The sequence below is a fragment of the Euprymna scolopes genome, chromosome 7 (assembly GCF_053919585.1).
Source record: "Euprymna scolopes isolate OS-2025 chromosome 7, ASM5391958v1, whole genome shotgun sequence".
In the NCBI taxonomy this organism is placed as follows: domain Eukaryota; kingdom Metazoa; phylum Mollusca; class Cephalopoda; order Sepiida; family Sepiolidae; genus Euprymna; species Euprymna scolopes.
In genome coordinates this window covers 158,815,754-158,841,687 of record NC_136488.1, presented here as the reverse complement: position 1 = coordinate 158,841,687, position 25,934 = coordinate 158,815,754, and the positions used below count along the sequence as shown (strand labels likewise).

The 25,934-nt window shown below is 32.7% G+C and overlaps 1 protein-coding gene across 1 annotated transcript in view; it reads left to right on the top strand.

The window, feature by feature from the left end:
- The window catches only part of LOC145280110 (dnaJ homolog subfamily C member 21-like), a 132,273-nt gene that overhangs the window by 41,526 nt on the left and 64,813 nt on the right, over positions 1-25,934 (top strand). Inside the window, exons 7-10 of the mRNA XM_080131856.1 lie at positions 2,797-2,876; positions 10,306-10,418; positions 13,725-13,809; positions 19,780-19,995. Coding sequence (XP_079987982.1) covers positions 2,797-2,876; positions 10,306-10,418; positions 13,725-13,809; positions 19,780-19,995 — 494 coding nt within the window. The remainder of the gene's footprint in view (positions 1-2,796; positions 2,877-10,305; positions 10,419-13,724; positions 13,810-19,779; positions 19,996-25,934) is intronic.

The following is a 25,934-nucleotide window of genomic DNA, read 5'->3' as shown; positions in this document are numbered from 1 at the left end:
CAATCCCCATCCCAAAACTCTATCTACACAACCAAAAAAAAAAAAAATACTCGAGCAAGAATTAACGCCATTACAAGACTCACAGTAAGAAAAATCAACACAAAATCCCCAAATCCCTCCAAAATCAAGACCAACAAAATTTCCAAAAAAACAATCTTGCTGTACGGAAACCACACAAACATACAAAGACAAATCCCAGTATAAACAGTCTAAATCTAAATGTCATGACAAGCCACGTCAACGATCCCAATCCAGACACAAACAAGAAACAAAAACTACAAATGTAACATCTGAATTAAGCAACAGGTATAACACACTAGAAAAAATGGAATTGGAAGAAATTCCTCTAAACACCACAAACAAATCTCATAAAGCAGAAGATTCTCAAAAACACAAGACCTGACACTAAACCATTGTTGACATGGTAACGAAAAAAAACAAAAAAACATAATACAATGGGACTGCAAGAGTATAAAACCTAACACCAAAGAAATAAAATGTAAAATAACAAATTGCAAACCCGACATAATATGCTTGCAAGAAACTCTACTAAAAAAAACAGATAACATCACTTTCAAAAGATATAACATATATAACCAAATAAACAAATCAACAAGAAACAACTGACCTATTGGTGGCAACTCCATAGTAATCAATACTACCAATACAAACGAACCTCCAGGCAATAAAAGTTTTTCGCAGAACAATAAGCATCTGCTCAATTTACATCCCTCCAAAACAGAAAATAAACATAAAACAAAAACTAATAGGAATTGGTTTGACAACACTAACATTAAGCAAACTATTACTGACCTAAACTTTCGTCCGACAAACTAATCATTTTCAAATTGTACAAACACTACACACATATAAACCATATCTGGCATGAAATGACCCACTGTGATTGATTTTCTGTAAAACTAAACTGCTCCTCCTCCTAGTTAGATCCATAATAAGAAATTTATCTTATTTTATGATGGCTTTTGGAGTGCAGCTTTTTCGTTGGTGGGACAAGTACTCTTGTCCTTTTGGGGGTGAGAGATCACAAAGCTGGCATTCACAATACTAATCTTTGGAAGCTGTACAAGTTTTCTGAAAGAATACTTTGTTGAACCAGGAAATGTCATATTAAGCATATTATTTCCTCTGACATTCCAGTTGATCCCTACACTTTCTATGGATGGATTTTAAATGATTGTAAAACATTTTCTTCAGTCTTCCTACAGAATAAATTCTAGTTCTAAATTTTCAGAAAAGAACATGATCCCGGAGTTGATCCTTCAACAGGGAAATGACATTGCCAATTCAGCAGAACTGGCATTTGTCAGTTCTAAACGTGACACTCGTTTGCATATTACAGAAAAATAATAAAAGAAGTATATATAATGGTATGAGCCAGGTAAAAAAAAGAAGTTCCTGACAAACTCAATAGCTTTGCCATCCAAATATCCACATCCGAGTTTTCATCCATCTCCATTGTCTTACATGTCTTGCGTATAAACTGGTTATCCTCTAACTAAGCCCATCTTTAAGACTCACATTACATATTCATTGTATCATTCTTAAATCGTTTCTCTCATGCAATGCATGTCCTCAACTCTCACTGGCCAGGTTTCACTTTAATACATCATCTTAAACTATATCTGATGGTGAGCCCCCAGCTTGTGGGCTTTGGGGAGTGTGGAGCCACCCTTTAATTGCAATTGCTCCAAGGTCCACTCTGACTCGGAGTGGTGGTACCTGTTAGGGTCCCAACTATGAGTTAAATAGAAACTGACTTGAAAAAACATATTCTACTAAAAAACTTTTGTTCTAAATCACCGGATTCGGCATTAAATAACCTGAAAAGGGTTGATATGCCGTAAAACAAAACAATCAACCATATATCATCATACTGCATATACATGTCAGATAGACTCTTTCCTTGGTCGATAATGATAATAACTCTGCTGGTTAGTAATAGTAGAATTTCTCTGTACTTAACTCTATCCACTCCCACCTCGCAATCACGCAACCACCTGCTCCATCCTGTGCTCCAATTATATCACCAAGGTAACAAAACTTTGCCAACCTCAATATCTTCAAAATCCAAATATATTTTATCCACATTCAAATCCTCATCTTCATTGTCTTACACTTCTTGCATATAAATTGTTATCTTCTCACAACCTACCAGTAATTTGATTGCACTTCTTTGGTACTCAATGCTTACAAGTACCACAAAAAAGATTTGTACCTGATTCCCTGTTCACAAATTGAAATCAAAACAAGATGGCGACCGAATTTGACCTGATGTCATGTTAATCTACCAGTGAATCGATTGCACATCTTGTGTATCCAGTGTTTACAAGTATTACAAAAAGATTTAAAACAAGATGGCAACCAAATTTGACCTGATGTTGTGTGATTCTGCTTATTTACATAAGTTTGGTACTTTTCAAGCATGTTTTTCTGAATTTTAGATGCATAATACTAACAGGATTTTAAATGGAAATGATTCCTCATTTCGTAATGTATAACAAAAAACAGCATCAAGCTATTTTTAATGCCTAAACAGATTTTTTTTCTTGCATTCTTCCATGACTGCGCAATTTTATACATTATCAAAATTTTCAAACTCTATCCATGTCATTCATATTAAGTTCTGAAGAAAATAGTGATATTTTGAGATCTTAAATTGATTTGATTTTTAAGATATTCTTGTTGAACTTTGTGTTGATCTAAAACATTTTTATGGTTGGTGGCTAATGCTATTCATATTTTTAAATATATTTTTTTTCTTTTTTTAATTTTTAGGAACAAGTAGAAAAGAAAGCAGCTGAAATTGCCCAAAAGAATGAAGAGAAAAGAAAGAAACAGATAAGAGAACGATTAAAGTAAGTTTTTTGATTGACAAAATAATATTTTGCTAGGGATACTCAGCGAACAAGGCCATTAAGGTTGCATATTACGACAAAAAAAGTTCACAAAATATTTCTATTATAATAAACTTTTTTTCTTTTCTTTTTTTAAAATTTTTTTTTACCATTTCATTTTTACCGGGGAGGGGGGATCCTACCAGATATCAGACATTCCAACCATCCTTTTAAGTGCAATTGTTTGTATCTCTGTTGCACTTGCTTCACTAGGTATATTTGCCAGATAACTTAAAAGTTTTTTTTTATTAGTGTGGTTGCTTCTCTAATTACTGGAATGATAGAGATCTTCCTCAGATTCCAGTTTCTTTTCATGTCATACATAAGACCTTGGTATTTCGTTATTTTAAACTCTTAGCTCTGTTTAATCCAGCATCATTGGCGACACTGACTTCTACAAAGGTTGCTTCTTTCTCCTTCTTGTCCCATATCACTAGGGCCAGTTTAATAGCACTGTTTTTTTAGGTATCTAGCTCTAAGAATTGCATAGCCATAGTCGATGGTGCATGACTTATTTCCAATTGTTCTTTCTGGTAAACATGTTTCCATGACTTGCTGCTACAATCAATATTCAACATTTTTGCAGATGATCCAGTAGCGATATTTACACACTCTATTGTGTTGCATTTTGTAGTAAAACTTTTTGTTTTAATTTTCTTGTTTTATTTTTGCTGAGGATGGGGAATTCATTTGGATGCCAGACATTCGCCCACTATTTCAGTCACTCCAACTGAGAGATCTTTTTAAGATTCTAACTGTTTCTTTGAGTGCAATTTGAATGTTTATTGGTATGAAATCCAGGATAATATTAAAATAGTATCCCGGGGGGGGGGGTATTTAAATTGTAGAGATTATTGAAGAATTTGTATGGAAGAAAAATTATTTAATAAACATCAGTTCAAAAATAAAAGAAAATTGATGCATTAAAAATGAGTGAAAGCAAACTTATTTAACATATAAATTTATCCTGTCAAATATTCAAAGTCAGGCCTGAATAACATTTAGGCTGAAAATCAAATTTTTTTTCTGAATAGCCAAATTTCATCTGTTATTGTTGTACTATGTTATTGCCAATATAATGATATACTTAGCTACAATTTATTTCAAGAATTACTTTGTTTGACCTAATTGATTGCTAATATCAAACAGTTTTAAATAATCACATAAGAATAAAAATCTGCAAGGGGGATAACTCCTTTTAAATTGAAGAATGTAATAAAACTTGATTATTTTAAGTTTTCAAACTATGCAAACAAATAAAAGTTAAAAGGTTCTTCTTCGTTGTTATAAGAAAATTCGAAAAATGAAATATTGAATTTTAAGTGAAACCAATGATATCTACTGAATTGTTATGTCACAGTAATGAACATATCCAAGAATTATGAAAAACAATAAGGTAGAAATTAATTGTTAACGAAAACAGTTTTCGAAGACAATTAGTGAAAATTGAGTTTTGCAAGAAAAGAAAATGGAGAGTTCTAATTGTAACAAAGCAAAATTTAATTTTCGCTAATTATTTTAGAAAACTTTTTTCATTAATAATTAATTTTCTACCTTATCATTTTTTTGTAATTTTTGGATATTTTAATTACTGAAACATGACAATTAAGTAGATATCATTGGTTTCACTTAAAATTCAATATTTCATTTTTCAAATTTTGCTACAATAACGAAGAACTAATCAAAAACTAAAATGTCATTGCATCATATGTAATGTAAGGTAAATACAGCAAGTTTATAATTTTTATTTCCTTTTTGATCCTGAATATTTGTGGTGCGTATTCAGTTTTATCCCAATGTTAAAAACTGTTCGTAAAAAGAAAATAAACAAAAATTATATCATTATTTTCATGGCAAGTGCTCAACTGAACTCCAATCTATGACTCCTCCCCTTGCCAAACTTTCACAAAAAAAACAAAAAAACACTCAACTAACTACAACCAGTATATACGATTTTCTCCACTCTCTATTTGACCCTTAATCTAAACGCAAATTCCATTAACAAAGCTTCTTCCCCAGAACTACCCGCCTGTGGAACAGTGTTCTGCTGGCCTACTTCCCGATTGAATACAGCAGTGTAGCCTTCAAATCCAATGTAAACAAGTCAAGTTCTACCCAATTCACACCATTAACGATTCCTACACTATCACCTTACACTCATTAACCCTTATCCTTGAGTAGCCTTCGGGCCTTGATAAGTGGTGACTTGTAAGTAAAAAAATAAATAAAAAAGTTATTTACATGTTAGGTTTAAAAAAAATCACACAAAATCATTGAGTATTTTTTAAATAAAAAAAAACATTTTAATGGCAATATATCTCATCCACCATGTTTTTGCTTACATTAAGGTCAACAACCAAGGGACATAATTCAATGCACAGTCATCATCATAATAATGCTGGCTAGAAATTGTTTACTGATCAAATGTTTAATTTTTTTTTAAGTGTTTGATTTTCTCTTTTGGTAAATCTCCAGTTGAAAAACATATTTTATATCGAGCTATCTCTAAATTTCTTTGATATTACTGAGTTCCAAGTGTAATCACAGATGTATTTTTTTTTATGGAATTATACTTTTTCAATCTGGAATCTGAAAATGGCATTAAAGAACATATTTATTCTTAAGCATTTATATAATATAATGTTAGCCACGACTAGCAGGCTGTCTGCCATTGCCCAATAGACTTAAATATGATATTTTAATTTATGCAGATTTCTTATTTCTTATTATAGAACCAATTCTCCATTAATTATTATATTGCACCAAATATATAGTAATAATTTCAAAAGTAAAAAATAAAAATTATGATTTAGGTGCTATCAGTTAAAATTGAAACCAAAACATTTAGCTCTCCAACCTTATCGATTATTATCCGACCTAAATTCATATGCATACAAAAATTGCAAAAAATAATGTTGTTTAACGTATAAATATATATTTATGTATGTATAAATATATATTTATGTATGTGTCTAGTAAAAAATATAATACATTTATAACTTAAAATATTGCAGCATTAAGGATTGATTACATAATGTTATAAATTGAATTTAAAAAAAAAAATTTTGAATGCTGCAATATTTTAAGTTATAAATCTATTATATTTTTTACTGGAATATTTTGTCCTTTTCTTTTCCAGTTTTAACAACTAGCCCATTACTTTTCCATGTTTAAGCTTAACCATATTACTTTTCATGCTCACGTTTTTCTATGTAATCCATGATTTTTCCAGGCTTCCAATAAATTTCAGTCTTATTTTTTTGCCCGATAAACATACACATATGTAATAACAATGTATGGCACTCATCTACTTTCAATACTTGCTGGCAGTTTCAGCCATTCTTTTTCGTAAACTTTCTTCAATTTCTTGATGTTCTTGGGATCTCTTGCATGCACTCTTAACTTGAAAGTTTTCCACAGATTTTCGATGGGATTTAGGTCGGGTGACTGGCTAAGCCACTGTAGAATACTAATCACATTATCCTTAAACCATTTCTTAGTTATTTTAACCTTGTGCTTGGAATCATTGTCTTGCTGGAAGATAAAGTCACGGTCCAATCCTAAATCTGCATCACTCTTGAACAGATGTGTTGATGAAATCCTTGTGTATTTTGCTGCATTCATTTTTCCCTTCTATAATTTCTATTTCTCTTACTTTTTGCAGAAAAGCAGCCCCAAATCGTCACACTTCCACCTTCAATTTTTACAGCTGAAACGGCATTAGATAATTTAAATTCTGTGCCTTTTTTACTCCATACATGGGTGGGCATGTTTCTTCCGAAAAGCTCAATTTTTGTTTCATCTGACCAAATAACTTTGGTCCAGAAGTCATCCGATTTACATTAATATTTATAAACAAATTTCAAATGATCTTTCACATGTCTACGACTCAACAGTGAAGTCTTTCTCACTGATTTAGAATACAAGCCTGTACGATTCAATGATCTCTTGATTGTGTCCTTGCTTACTTTAAGACCTGCTTCCTGCAAATCCTTCTGAATTTCTGAACGAGTCAGAAATGTTCTTTCTTCACGTTACGAGCAATGTAACGAGCAGTAACATCATTTAATTTACGTGATCGAACACTTCTTAGAAGATTTTTAATATTACCATCCATTGTTTTCCACTTTCTCATGACATCCCCAACTGTACCTACCACCAAATTTAGTTCTGAAGCTACTTCTCTGTACCTCTTTGAATCTTTATACCTTGTTATGCTTTCCCGGCACATATCATTAGTCAGTTCCTTTGTTTTAACCATTTTAAAAGAGTAATGAAAAAGGCAACTTGCGCAGTGTCTAAGAGTTGTTATCAACTGACCTGTAAGGAGCCGGAACCCTGGGATACCTTCTGATTGGTTAAAATATTGTAGCAAGATGAAATGACTGTTTAAGAATGAAATTTGATAATGTGTTAAATACTTTTGCAGATGGGTAATTTAATTTTTTGTTAATAAATATTTGTCAATTAAGTATATATTCATTTTTGTTTTATTTTTAAATAGATAATATCTGTTCAAAGATTGAGTATAAATTTCATTCATATTAACTTGATATTTCTATAGAAATATGAAAAAAAACAACAATGTAACTTTTGCTACCTACTGTGTGTGTGTATATATATATATATATATATTAGTGGGAGACAACTAAGCAAAAATGACTCTAAGCAAAATTCATCCTAAAGCAGCAAAACTAAAGCTGGTTTGCCAGGACACTATATATACAAAAGTAGGCAAATTTGGTTTAAAAATAAAGATTCTTTTTTACCAATTATCATATATTTTAACCATAGAATAGTATTATAATCTTCAAAAAGCCTGCAAATTTTCATGTAGTTTCGTCCCATAGAACCAAAGATATGAGCATTTCAATATTCAATTTGGCTACGAGTACACACATATCCATATATATATATATATATATATATATATATATATATATATATATATACCACCTTTTTTTGGCAATTTTAAAAGTTCCAAATCTCAGCGACTATTGATCAGAATTTAACAAATGAAGGCTCATTGGAAAGGTAATTACCTGAATTGTGTAGTGGGTTATGTGACATTTGCTCTTAGGGTGGCACATTAAGGGGATCATCCATCATCCAGAGCCTATTTTTGGCACTCTTTTACAACCATAAAATGTTTCAATCATAGTCATTTGTTTTCCTAGTTTTGCTTAAGAATTACAAAATATCTGATATTTCTCCAAAACCTCTGACCTTGATGGAGGGGAGACTTGCTGCTATCGCTTCAAATGATCTGAAATAACAAAATAAAAATTGTCTCAGTCTAGAAGGATTACTCATCCACTGATCGAAGGTGAAGTGTAGTATCAGAACAGATGGTATTTATTTGCTCCCCCACCGAGCAAATTAGGCACAAGGCCGATTTTTAATGTGAGGAGTGAAGGGAGGGGGAAGGGAAAAAGGGGACCAGCTCCCGAGAGGTGGGAAATGGGAGCTGGTTAAAGGTCAGGCATGTGGGGTTGCCCCCACATCTGGTCTTTGTTAGTCATAGCTAGTCATAGCTTGCAGTATCTGTCGGAACAGATGGTATTTATTTGCTCCCCCACCGAGCAAATTAGGCACAAGGCCGATTTTTAATGTGAGGAGTGATGGGGAAATGGGGACTAACTCCCCAGGGAGTAGGAGAGTTGGATAGTGACAATTGGTATGAAGGGTTGCCCCTACATTGACCAAGGTCTTATATGTGAGGTTGCCCACACATATGGTCTTTGCTTGCAGTATCTGCCGGAACAGATGGTATTTATTTGCTCCTCCACCGAGCAAATTAGGCACAAGGCCGATTTTTAATGTGAGGAGTGAAGGGAGGGGGAAGGGAAAAAGGGGATCAGCTCCCGAGAGGTGGGAGCTGGTTAAAGGTCAGGCATGTGGGGTTGCCTCCACATCTGGTCTTTGCTAGTCATAGCTAGTCATAGCTTGCAGTATCTGCCGGAACAGATGGTATTTATTTGCTCCCCCACCGAGCAAATTAGGCACAAGGCCGATTTTTAATGTGAGGAGTGAAGGGAGGGGGGAAGGGAAAAAGGGGACCAGCCCCTGAGAGGTGGGAAATGGGAACTGGTTAAAGGTCAGGCATGTGGGGCCGCCCCCACATCTGGTCCTTGCTAGTCATAGCTTGCAGTATCTGCCGGAACAGATGGTATTTATTTGCTCCCCCACCGAGCAAATTAGGCACAAGGCCAATTTTTAATGTGAGGAGTGAAGGGAGGGGGAAGGGAAAGGGGGGACCAGCTCCCGAGAGGTGGGAAATGGGAGCTGGTTAAAGGTCAGGCATGTGGGGTTGCCCCCACATCTGGTCTTTGCTAGTCATAGCTAGTCATAGCTTGCAGTATCTGCCGGAACAGATGGTATTTATTTGCTCCCCCACCGAGCAAATTAGGCACAAGGCCAATTTTTAATGTGAGGAGTGAAGGGAGGGGGAAGGGAAAAGGGGACCAGCTCCCGAGAGGTGGGGTTGATATTTATTTGCTGCCCACATCAGCAAAATGTGGCACAAGGCCGGAAAGTGGGAACCCCGCAGGCTCCCCTAAAGGAGGGGCACTCCTGCAATTTTAAAAATTGCCTGAGTAACCCCGTCGGCATTCCCCGGTCGGGGCGCCTCAAGCAGCAAGCAATAAACTTGCCCCACCGGAAAGCCCGGTGGCAAGGCCTGGGAGGGTGGACCTCCTAGGTATTACCCAGGCGGTGTACCTCAGTCCAACAGGTGCTGGGCCGATTCCCGGCCCTTCACCTGTTGGGCTGAGTGTCAAGTGACGAATCCTTGACTTGACTGGTCAGATATGTGGGGTTGCCCCCACATATGGTCTTTGCTAGTCATAGCTTGCAGTATCTGCCAGAACAGATACTACACTGTGATCTTGGGCTAAAAGGCCAAGCAAGCATTGTTTCCTATTAGTTTGATTCATTCCTATTAGTGTTGAGTTGATTAATCAGAATCGGGAATCAGAAAAATCGGAACTTTTGGTGGTATTGGAATTGGAAAAAATTGTGCCCATTTTCCAATTCTAAAAATGATTCCTTTAATTATCTTTAATTGATCTTGTTTAAAACAAAATCTTTCACTGTTGGTAGTAATAATAAAATAAATATTTATTGATTTTAAACGATCAGTAAAACTAAAATCTATAGATCACCCCCCCACACACACACACACACAAGTGTGTGTTTTACGTTTAAGAAAATGTATGCATATTTAGCATGAGATTTGTATTGTATTTAGAGATTTATAAAAAATCGGCATTGGTAATTGTATTGGAATCAGGAAAATATTGTAATCATCCCATCACTAATTCCTATACACTATGAATGTCGCTCCATACCTTTGATTACTGAATGTTAATTATTTTTAATGTTTTTCTAGATTGATGGAAAATTATAAAGAAACAGAATGGTCATCTTCGTCTCAAGTTGAGTCTGAACTTAAACAACTTGAGTCTTTGCACCAAAAAGAGTTTGGCGATGTCAGTTCAGAAGGTACGTTTTTCTTTGTTTCTTTTTTTGTGCGTTTTAATTGATTATTTTAGACTTGTGCGATGTGGTTCAGTGGTTCACGACACGGACTGACAACCTGGGTGTCCCAAGTTCAAATCCAGTTTGTTCCACAAAATTATCACTTTCACTTAGGATGTTTGCAACCTTTACATGGTCCCTTATGTAAGAACTGATATCTTTCTAGAAATAATTCCGATGAAAAAAATATTGGAAAAAACCAATGCCAATAGTAAAATCTTCAGATTCATACAATGATGATGAGCAATCACTTTTACTTAGGATGTTGGCAACCTTCACATGTACCTGATATCTTTCTAGAAAAAATTATGACTAGAAAGATAGCAGTGAAACCAATGTCAACAATAGAATCTTTGGATTCATTCGATGATGATAATGACTTTACATTAGTGAGATGATATTTATCTATAAATGTTGCACATGAAAATGTTAATAAAATTCACAGTTCTTTCTGTCCTGAGCCTGTGATAACCTTCTTCAGTTCAGGAGATTGTTTTGATAAACAGTTAACTCCACGGATAAAAATTGGAATAGAGGGGAGGTTAGGTCTTGTGATTGTGGAGCCTATTTCATATCACAGGCAACATGAATTAGAACAAATACATTGAAGACATTGCCACGGTTGCTGCAAAGAAGGCGGGCTCTCTCTACTGTGCTAGAAAAGTACTCTCACCTGAAATTATCCTATATCTCTACAAAGCTGTCATTCACCCATGCACGGAGTATTGTTGTCACATCTGGACTTGTGCGTCTATCACTAGTCTCTCACTTTTAGACAGGGTTCAGAAAAGAGTCTCCAATCTAATAGGTCCTGCACTGTCTACCAAACTCCAATCCCTGTCCCATCACCACAATGTTGCATCCCTGCACTTATTTATTTTACAAGTACTTTAATGGAATATGCTATGACGAACTCGTAGCATTTGTGCCCTCTCAACATAAATACCCCTGACTAACACAACAAACAGCAAAATCCCACCCCCTACACTGTAGATATCTCTAGATGCCGGAAAACATTCTACTCTAATAGTTTATTCTCTCAGACTGCTATACCTTGGAATTCTCTTCGGGTTTCTTGCTTTCATGACTGTATTGACATGCAGAAGTTTAAATGTAATGTGAACAAACATCTTGCTGTTAAACTCCTTACATAGATTCCCTGTTGATATGTTCCCAAACAGTAGCTCCTGTGTCTTGTTTGAGATGAATAACAGAAAAAAAAAATCGTGTTCTCAAAGGCATTCCAATGAGTCATTTGAAGTTTAGAGATCGGCAAAACTATTGAGCATCTCTCATATCACCTCTTTGGTTGCTCATGGCTGCCTCAAATTTCTTAACGACCTCTAAATAAGTATTTAGTATTAATTGTGACGTATATTGAACAGTGATAAAATAAAGACATTCATGACAAACTTAGTACACAAGTCAGGCATAGACTGTAGTTTATTTTGTGCTTGTTAAGCTATAGTTGACAAATAGATTTTAATATATCGTTTTAAGCAAAAACAATATTACGCACTTAATTGTCATGTCGAAAGTAGTAATATATCCAAAAATTACGAAAATTGAGTAGAACAACTATTGTGTTTTTAGTGAAAAAAAGTCTAATGCTATAGACAACAATATTGCAGCTATGACACAAGTGATCTGAAATATTCTTTTCGGAGTTATGTCCCCTGTGTTCAGCCTGCTTACTTTATAACGTCTAAGAAAAATGCAATTTTACCCAATTTTCCGTAAAAATTACTTTTAACAACAAATAAATTTCGACCTCATTACTTTTCATAATTTTTGGATATATTACTATTTTTCGGCATGAAAAGTACATAATATTGTTTTTGCTTCAAACAACATATTTTTAAAAAATCGATCTGTCGGCTCTGTTCTAACAAGCACCATTTATTTACATTTAAGTATAGATGAATTGCACAAAGGATGGCGAATTTTATTAACGGTTCCGTTGGTAACATTTGGAGGTGGGACTATATATATATTGCACAGAAGTTAGCAATTTTTATAGATGCAAATTGATGAAATTTTTTTGGTGTATCTTTGCTATTAGAGCGAAATTCGAAAATCAAAATATTAAACGAAAGCATGCTACCCCTGTGGATTAAATAAAAGGTTCCGTTTGAAATTTGTACAGATTCTGAAGTTTGACAAGAAGATCGGAGGTTGACTGAAATGTTTTGAAAATCACACTCAAGACCAAGAACAGTATTCCGAAAAATCCAAATAATTCGGATTCTCATCTTTTTACAATATTTGATTGTTATTTTCATGTTTCGGTCAATGTAACCTCCGACCTTCTTCAGATATATCTTGTTGAACTTGAGGAATCTTTCTGTCAAATTTGGGAATCTATATAGAATTTCAAACGGGACCTTTTATTTAATCCATAGGAGGGTAACATACTTTCGTTCTGTCAGCAATGACTGAGTAGAAGTCCTAAGTAATTTGCAGTTCATCGAATTTCTGTTCTCATCTTGAGTGTCGTTTTCACAACGTTTTGGTCTATTTAACCTCCAACCTTCTTCAGATGTATTTTGTCAAACTCAGGAATTTGGATAAGGGAAAAAATTAAAAGAAAAAAAACGCAATAATATATATATATATATATATATATATAGTAAAATGTAGTAATAATAATTAGTAATAAAATAGGGATATTTACAACTAGAAATAAAAATAGGTTCAAGGCTCACAAAATTCGTACTAGAACTGGACATGTGGCGCAATGGTTAGAGTACTTGGAAAAATCAATTGTGAAAATGATATTCTCCTGAAGGTTGAAGGTTCAATTCTCAGTATGGTTGACCGAAAAATACAATTGTGAATTACTTAAAACTTCTATACAGTCATGGCTGATGAAACGAGAGTGTACTACTCTTGTGAGGTAAATAAAGTGTTCTATTCATTCCCGAGTTCAACAAGATACATCTGAAAAAAGAAGATAAGAGGTTACATCGATCGAGAACAGTAATCCGATGAATTCAAATAATAAAAATAACATTTCCAAAATTCAGAAACGTAATTTGACTGTTGCCTGCACTGAGGATTAAACCTTCAGCCTTCGGAAGAGTGCCAGTGACAAGTAAATTATATCAAGTATTTTATCCACGTATGAGAATAGTGATCTGAATAATACATATAAATTATCGGGGAGAGAGGCAATGATCTTAACTTTCTTTTGGTGCTTTTAATTGTAATTATTTTTAAACATTTTAATGGTTTAATTTTTCCCTTTTTTATTTTTTTTTAAATATCTAGATTCCTTGGGTCAGGAAGAAGAAGAAGAAGATATATCTGACTTATTTTGTGTTGCATGTAATAAAGCTTTTAAGAGTGATAAAGCGTAAGTATCTATACTATTAATAAAATTCTAAATGCTTATTTATTTATGTGTGTATATATACCAATAAGACTTTCGAATGGATCCACCGAATTGAAAATCTTTTTTTTTTTCCCTGAAAGGTGTGAGTCCCTAGATTGTCCTTATATGGTTCGTAACGAATAATGCCGAGTTACACAAAAAGTCTGAAATAAAAGTTTTTGGGCCGTTTCGTGCAGTTGTTGAAAAAGTTACCTGCCCATGTCAACAGAATTTAGCACTGTCTGTATACAGTTGCGGTAACATCTTTTTAATTTTAACCATCATTTTATCCAACGTTTACTCATTATCCTTACCCTTGGTTAGGGTATTTTTGTTTTTTTAGTGATTTTGTTTCGTGCATATGGGAATTTCCCATACCCAGAGTTCATGGGATAAGCGTTGATGGTAAGACGATATTGAGTGTACTCGATTTTGTGTTTAACTCGGCGTTGTGTGTGCTGACACAGCGCAGCCGCTAGTATTGAATATTTTCTTCCAAATTGTTTACTCACATTTATTTGGCATATTTACTGGATGAATATCCAACAAAATGTATAAAATAGAAAAAAGGATATAAGCCAAAAACATAAACAATTAGAACAAAAACAAATTATCATCAAGACATGATTTTGTTTACTTTTCAAGATTTTTTTCAAGAAAATTAGTTTTTCTTTTTGATGCTTGTGCATTGTAAATGGATATCAAAAAATACACTCTAAGTAAAAACACTATTATGTACTGGCATGTCGTGTTGAAATTAATAAAAATTCAAAAAAATGATAGCGTAGAAAATCTTCTAGAATTATTTTTTAAGAAAAATAAAACATTATCGTTTATTATTGATCCGCCATTTTCTATTTAAAATAGCAGAAAGTTAACTGAAAACAAGGGAGATAAATCAGTTTGTCATGGAATTGGCTGCAATGGAAGAAACCGATAAAACAGCATTATTCGATAAATTTTATTTTTTCTTGTAATTATTTTTGTGCTCAGTCATTTTTTTGGTAGGAGTACTAATTTCAACATGATGTAATTACGAAATGTTTTCATTCACAATACCTTTTTTTTTTTTATATCAAATTATAATGCACAGCCATCATCTTTTTGCTTATATCTTTTTTTTTTTTTTTCTTTGTACCTTTACATACGTATGAAAGTATGGATACAACAAAATAAGTAAAATAATCTTTTTTAGGAATAATGTTTTTTTTTATGGAAATCGCTCCAGACAAAGCATAAATCCACTTGATATAAGAAGCTAAAAATTTAAATATTACTTCAAGGTCAAAAAGTAACCAACAATCTCCATGTTAAAAAACGACCCTGGTGTCTAACTCTGTCCAGTGGGGGAGGCATTGTAAATAGGAACAATAAGTATTTGATAGATAAATTCCAGCCCAGAAAACAGCAATTCTTCTCCCTTTGTCAGAAACATCACTCATGGAATATGACAGCTAAAGGACAAAATCAGGAATGTGAAGGTTACGAAGTTGTCACAAGTAAACCTAAGAAGGCTCACTCTTTACTCTCTTTTGTTATTGCCAATATTTTGCTCAATTATTATATTTTTTTAGAAGCGTAACATTTAAATTTATAATATTTTTGTGAAAAATTAAAGTTAAGTAATGTTACTATTTGTATCTATATAAATTAGAATGCACATAAAATTTCGACTGAAATATATTTTGAGAATACCATATGAAAAAAAACGTTTTCATTTAAAATTTAAAAATAGACTCAAATTCAAAATTAAAGTTTTTCAAATTATTGGTCATTCTAAATTATTAAAAAAATTTTAATTTAAAAAAATTATTTAAAAGTTGTTTAAATTATTTTTCATGTTTTTTTCTTGCATTTATTCTACATAAGTAAAAATAAGTTTTTCAAATTATTTTCTTTTTAATTTTTCTTTTACTTATAGAAATATTAATAACAGTTGTTTCTAATAACAGCGGCTATTTACAAATCATATGAATGGTATACTTTATCTAGATGTGGTTCTGAAATCAGTCATCAGTGATGAATTGGTTTCACCGCAAGTTTTAAATCATTTAATCTGCTTCACCAGCAACCCAAGAATTTCTCAAAAGAAGATGGCTTCCTTTCCAAATACTACATAATTCTACGTATTGCATAAATATTGCCAGCTAAAAAATCTAACAAAAGAAAAATAGGGTATATGTGACATGGGCACTTAGCATCAACCAATGAAAATTGTTCCAGCAATTGTCAAGATTGATTTTTTTTCCTTTCTTTTCACTATAGTCACTGCTTAACAAGGCCTTGAGGCCACTCAAGGATAAAGGTTAACGGATGTCAGGTGAAAGAACACTGTGATGATCGGACATGGTCAAAATTGGATGAGTTCATTTATTTTTGAGGATGATTCATCAAGAATTTGTTGGATTTGGAAACCATATTATAGTCAGCTGGGAAGCAGCTCTGCGGTATTGTGTTCCACAAATGAGCAGTTCTCAGAAAAAAATTCTGCCCATGGAATTTTTGTTTAGTTTTAGGCACAGATAGAGAGTAAGGGAAATAACTGATAGTGGTTGTAGCTAGTCTTGTCGTGAACGCCTTATAGAAGGGAGGATATAAAGTAAAGCTCAGTCGAGCACCTGCCATGAAAATAATGATAGAGCAGAGATGGGCTTGCAACATCTCTTCTATGAAAAAGAAATAGCAAATGCTTATCACCTATCAGATTTCAAAGTCACTTTTGTACCAGGTTCAGCAGGGCTCTATGGACAAATTTTTCTTTAGTTGACCTTTGACAACTAAATATTTTTGTTTACTAGCCAAATAGAAAAGTTACTAGCCAAACTCACATGATTTTTGGAATATGACATCTTTGTTCTGTGATGAGTATGTACATCATAAATATTTTTCTGCATATTTTTAAATAAGTGTAATTCTAAATATACAACAAATTTTATGTTGATATTTGTAGGTATAAAAATTCTGATTTCTTCAGATGTTTTTTCAATAGCCTTCGTAAAAAAAAAAAGTATATGGTTCTATTAAACTTTTTTTGTTTAAATAATTTGACTTTGTTTTATAAATAAAAAAACTTGAAAAGATATTTTTCACTCAGTAGTGAGCTTTGGAAGATTGTCAGTGAAAGCAATACAATCGCTAAAAGATAAGCGTTTCATTATTTCTAGTCGACACTTTGAAAAATCACTCACAAATGCGACTGCTTTACTCGCAATGTAGAGCCCTGTCCAAGCAGAAAAGGGTGCTCTGAGCAGCTCCTACCCAGATTTAGCAACAGTGTTCAATCTTTGGGTGTGTTTGGCTCTTATACAGGTAGACAATTGCATCAGGTGTTGTTACATAGCGAGATGGTATTTATATGACCGTGTATATACAGTACTAAGTAAACGTACGTGTGTATATACATGTTTGAGTTCGTGACGTATTTGTGTCACGGAGGGGTTCTATACATGTGTATACTGTTTGTATTGTGATGTGTTTGAATGTGTACGTGTCACTACTAAATTTCTTTTGCGTTCTTATAATAACAGACCATATGTATGTAACTATGTACGTTGTGTAACAGACTGTTGTCCTTACCTAAAAGTCTATTTTAGCGGCCCATGATTCGTCTAGATGTTGGCGTGTGCATGTCAGAACAAATAACATATACATTTGACGACATACCTGTTCTTTTTTTTTTCTTCTGGGTGGTTAGCCAACCGTCCTTGGGGTGCTGGAATCTGTTAGAATGGAACATTCAAAACAGGATTCAAGATGATATGAGATTTTATGTATTTATTTCACTCCCAGGTATTCTCGCCATAGCAAAGGAGTGGTCAATGATCTTGGCTCATGGTGGTTCGTCTACGTCTCCATTCTGAGACTTCTCCCCCCTCATGGGGAGACCCATTTTAGCCCATCTTGTTCATTCGACATCTTCAATCCAACTCAACGATGCTTGCATAAACTGGAACACGTGACATGGGACACGTCATGTCTAGTCACCTGTTCGGATACTTTCCGGTGCAAACTGACCAGGTTACAAAGTTTGACAACCTCTCAAATCATGGTGCTTCCAATCTCTGTTGTCTACTTATCATTAGACAGATAGATATATTGATAGCTACACAGATAAATAGACATATAACAGATAATTTACTGCTTCTGCCTGACCACTTTCTAACAGAATGAGTCAACCATGTTTTTTAGCAACCTTGGCACAGAGTTTAATGCATGTGTTTATTTCAGATCAGAAATGAAGATCAGTCTCATTCATTTCAATAGGGATCAGGTGGGAACCAGAGTGTTGATGATGGAAAGGGAGAAGCCTTGTTTTAAATGCATTAAAATTAACCAGTCACCTTTTTCCCCCATTACACCATGTGCTCAAAGTCAGGAGAGAGAGAATGAGAAAGATCTTGGCCATTGCCGTCTTTTGAAGTGTCGTCATAGATTGTCGTGTTGTCTGCGTAAATGTCTATGAATGATCTAAGAATGTGATTTGGGAGATCATCGATGAAGATCAGAAAGAGAGTTGGGCCCAGGCTGGAACCCTGAGGGAAGCCAGCATTGATACTATGAGCTTCTGATTTCTGCTAATCAATAACTACTTTTATAAATCTATCAGAGAGAAAAAAAATAATAATTGAGAGGGCATTTACGGATATTCCATTACTGGAAATCTTGTGAAGTAGACCTTTATACCATATCCTACCAAAAACCTTTGAATATGTCAAGAGCAATTTCTGGGTCAGAATCTATCCATCTAATACCTATTGTTGGTTAGTTTTTGACTTTGAAGTATTTACTTTTTTACCTCCTTACATCAAGTGACTTCATGCTTTGTCTGGAGCAATTCCCATAAAAAACGGAAATTGCTCTAAAAATGAAGCCCCCATCTAGAGATTCACTGATTCTGTCAGCGTATCAACTGTAGATCTCTTACTTTTTTTCTATTGTGTTTTTCTACCTTGATGAGTTGTTTCTATATTCATAGATTTTATAAAATTTTGGTGCTAATCCAGAATTTCCCCTATATTACAAAACAAAATTAAAGAAAATTCTGTATGATATACATAGTCATGACAAAACAAAAATATCATATTCCAAAATTCATCAAGTAGTTTTATTTTTGTAAAGAAAATTATTTTTAAGCAAATTTAAGTTTTTCAGTGCCTCTCCATCCTCCCATCTTAAGAATGACCTTCTAAAATCTTGATTTTGAGTTATCTCCCCTTCCTCCCATTTTCTTTTTTTTCTTTTCAGAATGTTTTAAAGACAGCATCATGATATTATCACTGTTTGTTTAATCACAAAATATGATTTTTTTATTTAAAAAAATAATCACACTGAATCCATACGTATATTTTGGTATGCTCAACTTAATAATTAATGAAATAATCAATTTACATGATTTTTGGAATGTAATATTTTCTTTTCGTTATGTGTACATACATCATACAGATTTTTCTGTATATTTTTTTTTAATATGGGTGAAATTTTCGCCGAGCACCAGAATGTTTTTCTTTTTTTTTTTTTTTAAATATTCATTTTTGGTCCCCTGACAAAGGAGTGATTGGACCTAGTAATTCACTCCTCCTTGTCCATACTTTTGTCACTAACCATGCCTTGGACTTTTTAAAAATTTTACACAAACATTAGTCATGGTGAAAGTAACTTTTTGCCAGAAGGGATTTTCTGGGATAACTCTGGTTGACTCCTAGAGAGCATTATATGGTAAAATTGCCCTCGAATCGTTCATCCATACATTTGTTCACACTTTTCTCAATAGTCACACCATGGATTTTTTAAAAGATTTTGCACAAACATTAGTCATGGTGAAAGTAAATTTTTCACTTATGAAGAGGGACCCTGCATGCTTGACTTGTTTTTTTTTTTATTCATTTAGTTGTTTTGAATCATTTTATTTGCTGCTTAGTAAATTTGCTTTGGAATTATTTGTCTTCTTTCTAGTTTTGCCAATCACGAACGGTCAAAAAAACATAAAGAGAATGTCGCCTACTTAAAACAAGAAATGGAAAACGAAGATTTACTTTTATCAAATGTTGTTCATGAGAACGAGGTTTCCAAAGAGACAAACTGTGATGAGGATGAAATGAAAACTATGGATGTTGCTGAAGATGAAGAAGAAGTGATGTACACAGAACTAACATCAGACAGAAAACAGAAGTAAGTTTACTTTTTTTTTAATAAATTTTCAATAAAGATGTGGAGAGAGTTATTTCCCCTTTGTTTTTATGAGTTTTTCCAATTCACAACTTCAGATTTTGACATCAGACAATAAAATGATTTTGATTTTTTTATTCCAATTATAATGTGTTGCATTTTCATCTACATAACACGTCTGCATAATTATTTATATCAACTCATGTACATACTCAAATGCAGTATGCTGCATACTTATATATATATATATATATATATATATATTGTTTTGCTAGATTCAGGCGCTCTAATTAGTTGTGGATGATGAAACATATGTCAATGGCGAATTATATTTTAAAAACAATATATATACCGGTCCCCATTTGGAGGTACCAAATTGGTAAACGGGAAAATTATTCCCAAATGGCATTTAGGTAAAAATGCACTTTCGTATAAATAATTCATTCAAAACATATCACAAAAACAAATAAATAACATATATATATCAATACATGGTATATATATATATATATACCATGTATTGATTGTGTCTTTACATGTATGTATCAACAAAAGCGTCTATCATCAAGACAGTACCCCACCCTCTCTATAGTCCTAACCTAGCTCCTATGACTTTTGGCTATTGCCTAGGTCCAAAGAAAACCTTATAGGCTGCAATTATGAGACAGTTGAGGCGATAAAAAAGACTGTGATGAGGGTCATTGAAACGCTCACACAAGAGGATTTCCACGGGGCTTTCCAGAACAAATGCATTGCAGCTAGAGGAGATTACTTTGAAGAGGACTAGAGTTTCGTCTGTCTATTAACAATAAAAGTGCAGAAAAAGTCTGGAAACTTATTGAATGAACCACATATCTCATCTAAGAAATATCGTCAAATGATACCAGAAACATTGTTGTTGTGCACATAATTTTTTATTGAATTTTAAATTAAAAATAATTCCAACCCACCTGATTAAAAACAATTCCAACCTACCTGATTAAAAATAATTCCAACCCACCTGATTAAAAATAATTCCAACCCACCTGATTAAAAATAATTCCAACCCACCTGATTAAAAATGATTAAAAATAATTCCAACCCACCTGATTAAAAATAATTCCAACCCACCTGATTAGCAGCAAAATTTGACTCCTTCACTGTAGAGGTTTCCAGATGCCAGAAGATTTTCTGTTCTAATAGCTTCTTTTCTCTGATAGCTGCATTTGGAATTCTCTCTCTGTCCTCCCAACCATACTAACATACACAAATTTAAATGTAATGTGAACAAATATTTTGTTGACACTCCTACTTGTCTCTTTACCACCACAACCACCACCATCATTATTTTGGCCTGTATCACAATAGTCCGTTCAGTGGCCATACTCCTTGTTTATGATGAAAAAAAAAAAAAAAAAATTAAATAAAAGAGATAAATATCTTTTTGTTTTTTATATTAAGTAAAAATTATTTCTCAATTAAAATAATTTTAGACTTTGATAAATTATGTTGCATTGTTTTTTTTTTCTTTTCATGTTAAAAATAACTGAAATTTGTATTTTTAATTCATCAGCAGAAAATTTTAAGTTCATCATTAAATTATGTAATGTCATTCATATTTAAACCAAACTGATTTCAAGTTTTATAAAGATGAAAAGTATGACTAGGTGTCCCAAACTTATCGATATTCATATACAGTGATGCAAAATATTTTTAAAAAATACCAAATTTATCTTAGTATCTCATTTAGTGTCAGATTTATGGGCATTCAAAGTTAGTTGGACATTTTATTTTGTTCAAATATATATAATATATATTAGGCGCTTCTACACTATTAGGACGAAATTTTGTAAAACCCTGTATACTGGATGTCACATGAAAACAATGGTATCTATGTATTCCTCATATTTTTAAGATGATTATATCCAAAAATTACGAAAATCGATAAGGTAGAAAATTATTTATTAAAGAAAACAAAAAATAGAATTTGATGAAAATGATCTTAAGACACAGGAAAGTTCAAAAGGGAGGTAATTTTCCATTTCGCTTTAAACAAAATGGGGGCAATTTTTATCTGCTACTACGATTAAAGTTGTTTTATTTAATAATTCAATAATATATAGGTAATTCCAACTGCATAATTTGGAAGCTACCATTTTAACTTACTTGACAAAAAAAAAAATCAGTTGAAACCATTGTTTTTTATCTGAAAACTGTATTTATCGACTACAAAATCTCGTCCTAATAGTGTAGAAGTGCTATCTATTATAGTTAATACAAGGCCAACTTAAGATAAAAGCTTCAAGTGAAAAATCTTTACAAATATAACGCCATAGTTCATTAAAAGAAAATATCAATCAAATTACATAATTCTTACATCGACGCAGTCTTAAACATTTGTGAAAGTCACATGCTATCACAAAAATTACGAGGAAATGATATAGAAAAGCAACTTTTATTAATTAGTTAGGTTTTATTTTAGCAGCTTATGATTCATGGCATCATATAGATTAAGCTAATTTTGTTTTTTAATTAATACATCCACAAAAACTTTATTTCAATCATGTAAGCTCTGCTCAAAGCCTAATTTGTTAATTGGGCAGAAAAATGGATCAACTTTACATTTTATTTACCAAACCTTTTGTAAAATGTGACTCATTAACTATATAAGCCTAAAACTTTTTTTACTTGATTAATATTTGGATGAGGAATTCAAAATAAAACCTTGATTTCTTTCTGATATTGAAATCTTTTTTTTTTTTTTTTTTTACACGGTGGTCACCACTTATCAAGGCCCAGAAGCCACTCAGGGATAAGGGTTATTTCAAGTACAGTACGTTAGTGTGGAGATTTAATGAAGTGTTTACTTAAGAGGGCGGTTCATTAGGAATTTGTTAACGTTGGACTTAAAGACATCCAAGTTTTGTGGAGTGATCCAACTTTTTGGCATGTAAAAAAAAATTAAAAGGTATTGACGTCAAAACCTTGTAATTTGACATATAAAAGAAATCGGTCAATTTTAAAAAAATATTTACAATGGCGATCGGAGGGCACTTGAGGATAAAGGTTAATGAATGTTAAGTGGTCACTGAGACAACAGCCTGGTGATCGTTTTTTGGTGGGGATTAAGCAACGTTGGATTATTTAAGGAGATGAGATAGCAACAACTTGTTCATATTGGACTTGAAGATGACCATGTTGCAGTCAGCTGGGAAGCAACCAGCGGAAAAGAGTTCCACAGGTGCGCAGTTCTAGGAAACAGCTTTGTTCATGGAATTTGCGTTTGGATTTAGACACTGATAGAGAGTGGAAGAAATTGTTGGTAGTGGTTGTAGCTTGACGAGTGCTTTTTGTGAAAGTTTGTTTTTTTTACATGGGGGTCACCACTTATCAAGGCCCAGAAGCCCTTGGAGATAAGGGCTATTGTGTGTACAGTAATCAGTGGGGTAGTGTTGTAGTATGCATTAGTATTGGAGATTTGATAAAGTGTCATTACTTAAGGGGACGGTTCATCAGGAATTTGTTTACGTTGGACTTGAAGACATCCAAGTTGAAGTCGGGAGAAACCATTAAAGACATCCAAGTTTAGCAGGGGGACCATTGGATAAAGTTCAGACATTGGCTAGGATTCACTTCCATACATCATCACATTATGTACACATTCCTTATAGAATCATGGTAATGCTTTGCTGATTACTTAAAGTTTAGTTTTTTAAAGTATCGCTTCATTAGTTTTATTTGTATGTTCGAATAAATAGAAATAAATTTGCATACAATCAATAAACTAAAACTATAGAAAAAAATCTCAAGGAAGAATATTCTGTTGATTTAAATTTGATCAATAAATTGTTTGCTTTTTTCATTAGTCATACTCTTCTCATCATGGAGGTTTTTCTCACAACGTTTCAGCCGATGTAACGTCCCTCAGCATGAAAATCATCAAAATCTAGGCTATTATTGAAATGGTCTTTTCCCTATTGATTGCAGTATGTTGCTGGTCCTCTGCTGTTTTAGAAGGTTCACCTTCACCGTCTCCTTTTGAGAAGAAGGGTTAATTTATTGCTAATTGCCTGAGGCATCTCTACTGTGAGGAATGCTCAGACAATTTTGTAAGTCAAAGTGAGTTTTCTGAAGGACGCTGGTTCTTTAAATCCCACTCTCCAACCCTTATGTCACATAATTCTTCCATGAGAGGATGATAAAAAATTCATTAACTCTTATCCTCAATTTGCTTTTGGCCTTAATAAGTGATGACTCCTTAGTATTAAACAAATAAATAATTAGAAAAAAATTAGCAATCTTATCCATTGCAAACTAAAATCTTGTTGTATTCATAAATTTATTTGATTTTTAAAAGATGAGATCAGTAATATAGATAAGATGTTCATTAATGATTAAAATGAATAAAAAAACTTCAATCATGGTAAAATGTTAACAACTTATGGGATTTGTGTTGTAAGCAATGATTTATTTTATTGTTATAGACACCAAATCTCTATTATGATATATTTGTCTTTTCAAGCATTTTAAATGATAATAATATAAAATATATATATATATATATATATATATATATGTATGTATATATATATATATTTTAAGGGTTATGAGAGTTTTTTTTTAAGCATTTCGATATATATATATATATATATATATATATATATATATATATATATACTAGCATGAGTACCCGGCATTGCCCAGGTTGACATGAAGTTCCGTTTGAGCACACCTAAGGATATTAATCATTTTCATCATGGGCAACATCGATACCTCCACAACAATTTCAAAAATAAAAGAATGGATAAAAACATATAAATATAATCGCCCCCAAAAAAAGAAGTACGTGATACCCTCTCCACCAGATATTTCGGCAGAAGAGATACAAAGAGAAGTAATTATTCTCTGAATATTGAGCACTTTTTGTTGCCTGTGCGTTGAAAAGAATCCTCCCACTGCCCAAATAAATAAATAAAAATAAATCAAAACAACTTTTTGTTTCAATAAAAATAGCAGTGAGTGCCCAAACGACTGCAAAAAATAAAAAAATTAGCCAAGTAAGAAGGCTCAAACCTGAAACGCGAATGAAAGGAAAAGGTAATTTTGAATCTATTTTGCCCACTGTTCTAAGACGACTTTTGTACTTTATGAACCTGAAAAAATAACTTTATGAACATTAAAGTGTGCGTAATAGCGTTTTTTTTATTTTTTGTAAAGGCACGTTTTTCACTAGCTTTTTTTTTTTTTTTTTGTAAATAAAGGAAATTTTCGATTTGCTTTTTTGAGTGTGTGGTGGTGTTTCTAAAGTGTGGCTTAAGTTTGAATTCGAAGCAGTCAAAGTTTCAAGAATAATAAAAGCAAACAAATGAAATCTTTTCAGTTTATTCGTGTTTTTTTTTTTTTTTTTTTGAATATTTAAAAAAAAACAAAAAACATTTTGCTGTCTACACAGAATTATTTTTTCAAGCTAGAAACTTATTGAGATTATCAAATTATTTTATTTGGTGAAGAGTTTGTTCTTTTTATGTTTCAAAGTTTCTAGGGGGAAATAACTGTCTTTAAAAAAAAAGTTGATGTCGGAAATAATTCCAAATAAATTCAATTAAATATGTTATCAATTAAATTGTTATTTAAAGTTTATTAAATAACAATTTTAAATAGAACACTTAAAACAATTCTCTCGCTAGAAACATTAACTAACATACCGCTATTTAGTAAAATCGATTTTCCTTAATGCAATATGCAAATGATGTGGCCTCTTAATTGTATATTTTGCAAGAATCATACTATATATAGAAATAAATGAAAGAATAAAGTAACAGACCTTTTGTATATATTAATCAAATTGTGAACAAACAAACAAACAGACAGGAATACGAATTTATATTTATATATATATTATTTATAATAAAATTAGTAAATGTGATTTTTTTTAACTAACAGGCCAAGATCACAGTGTAGTA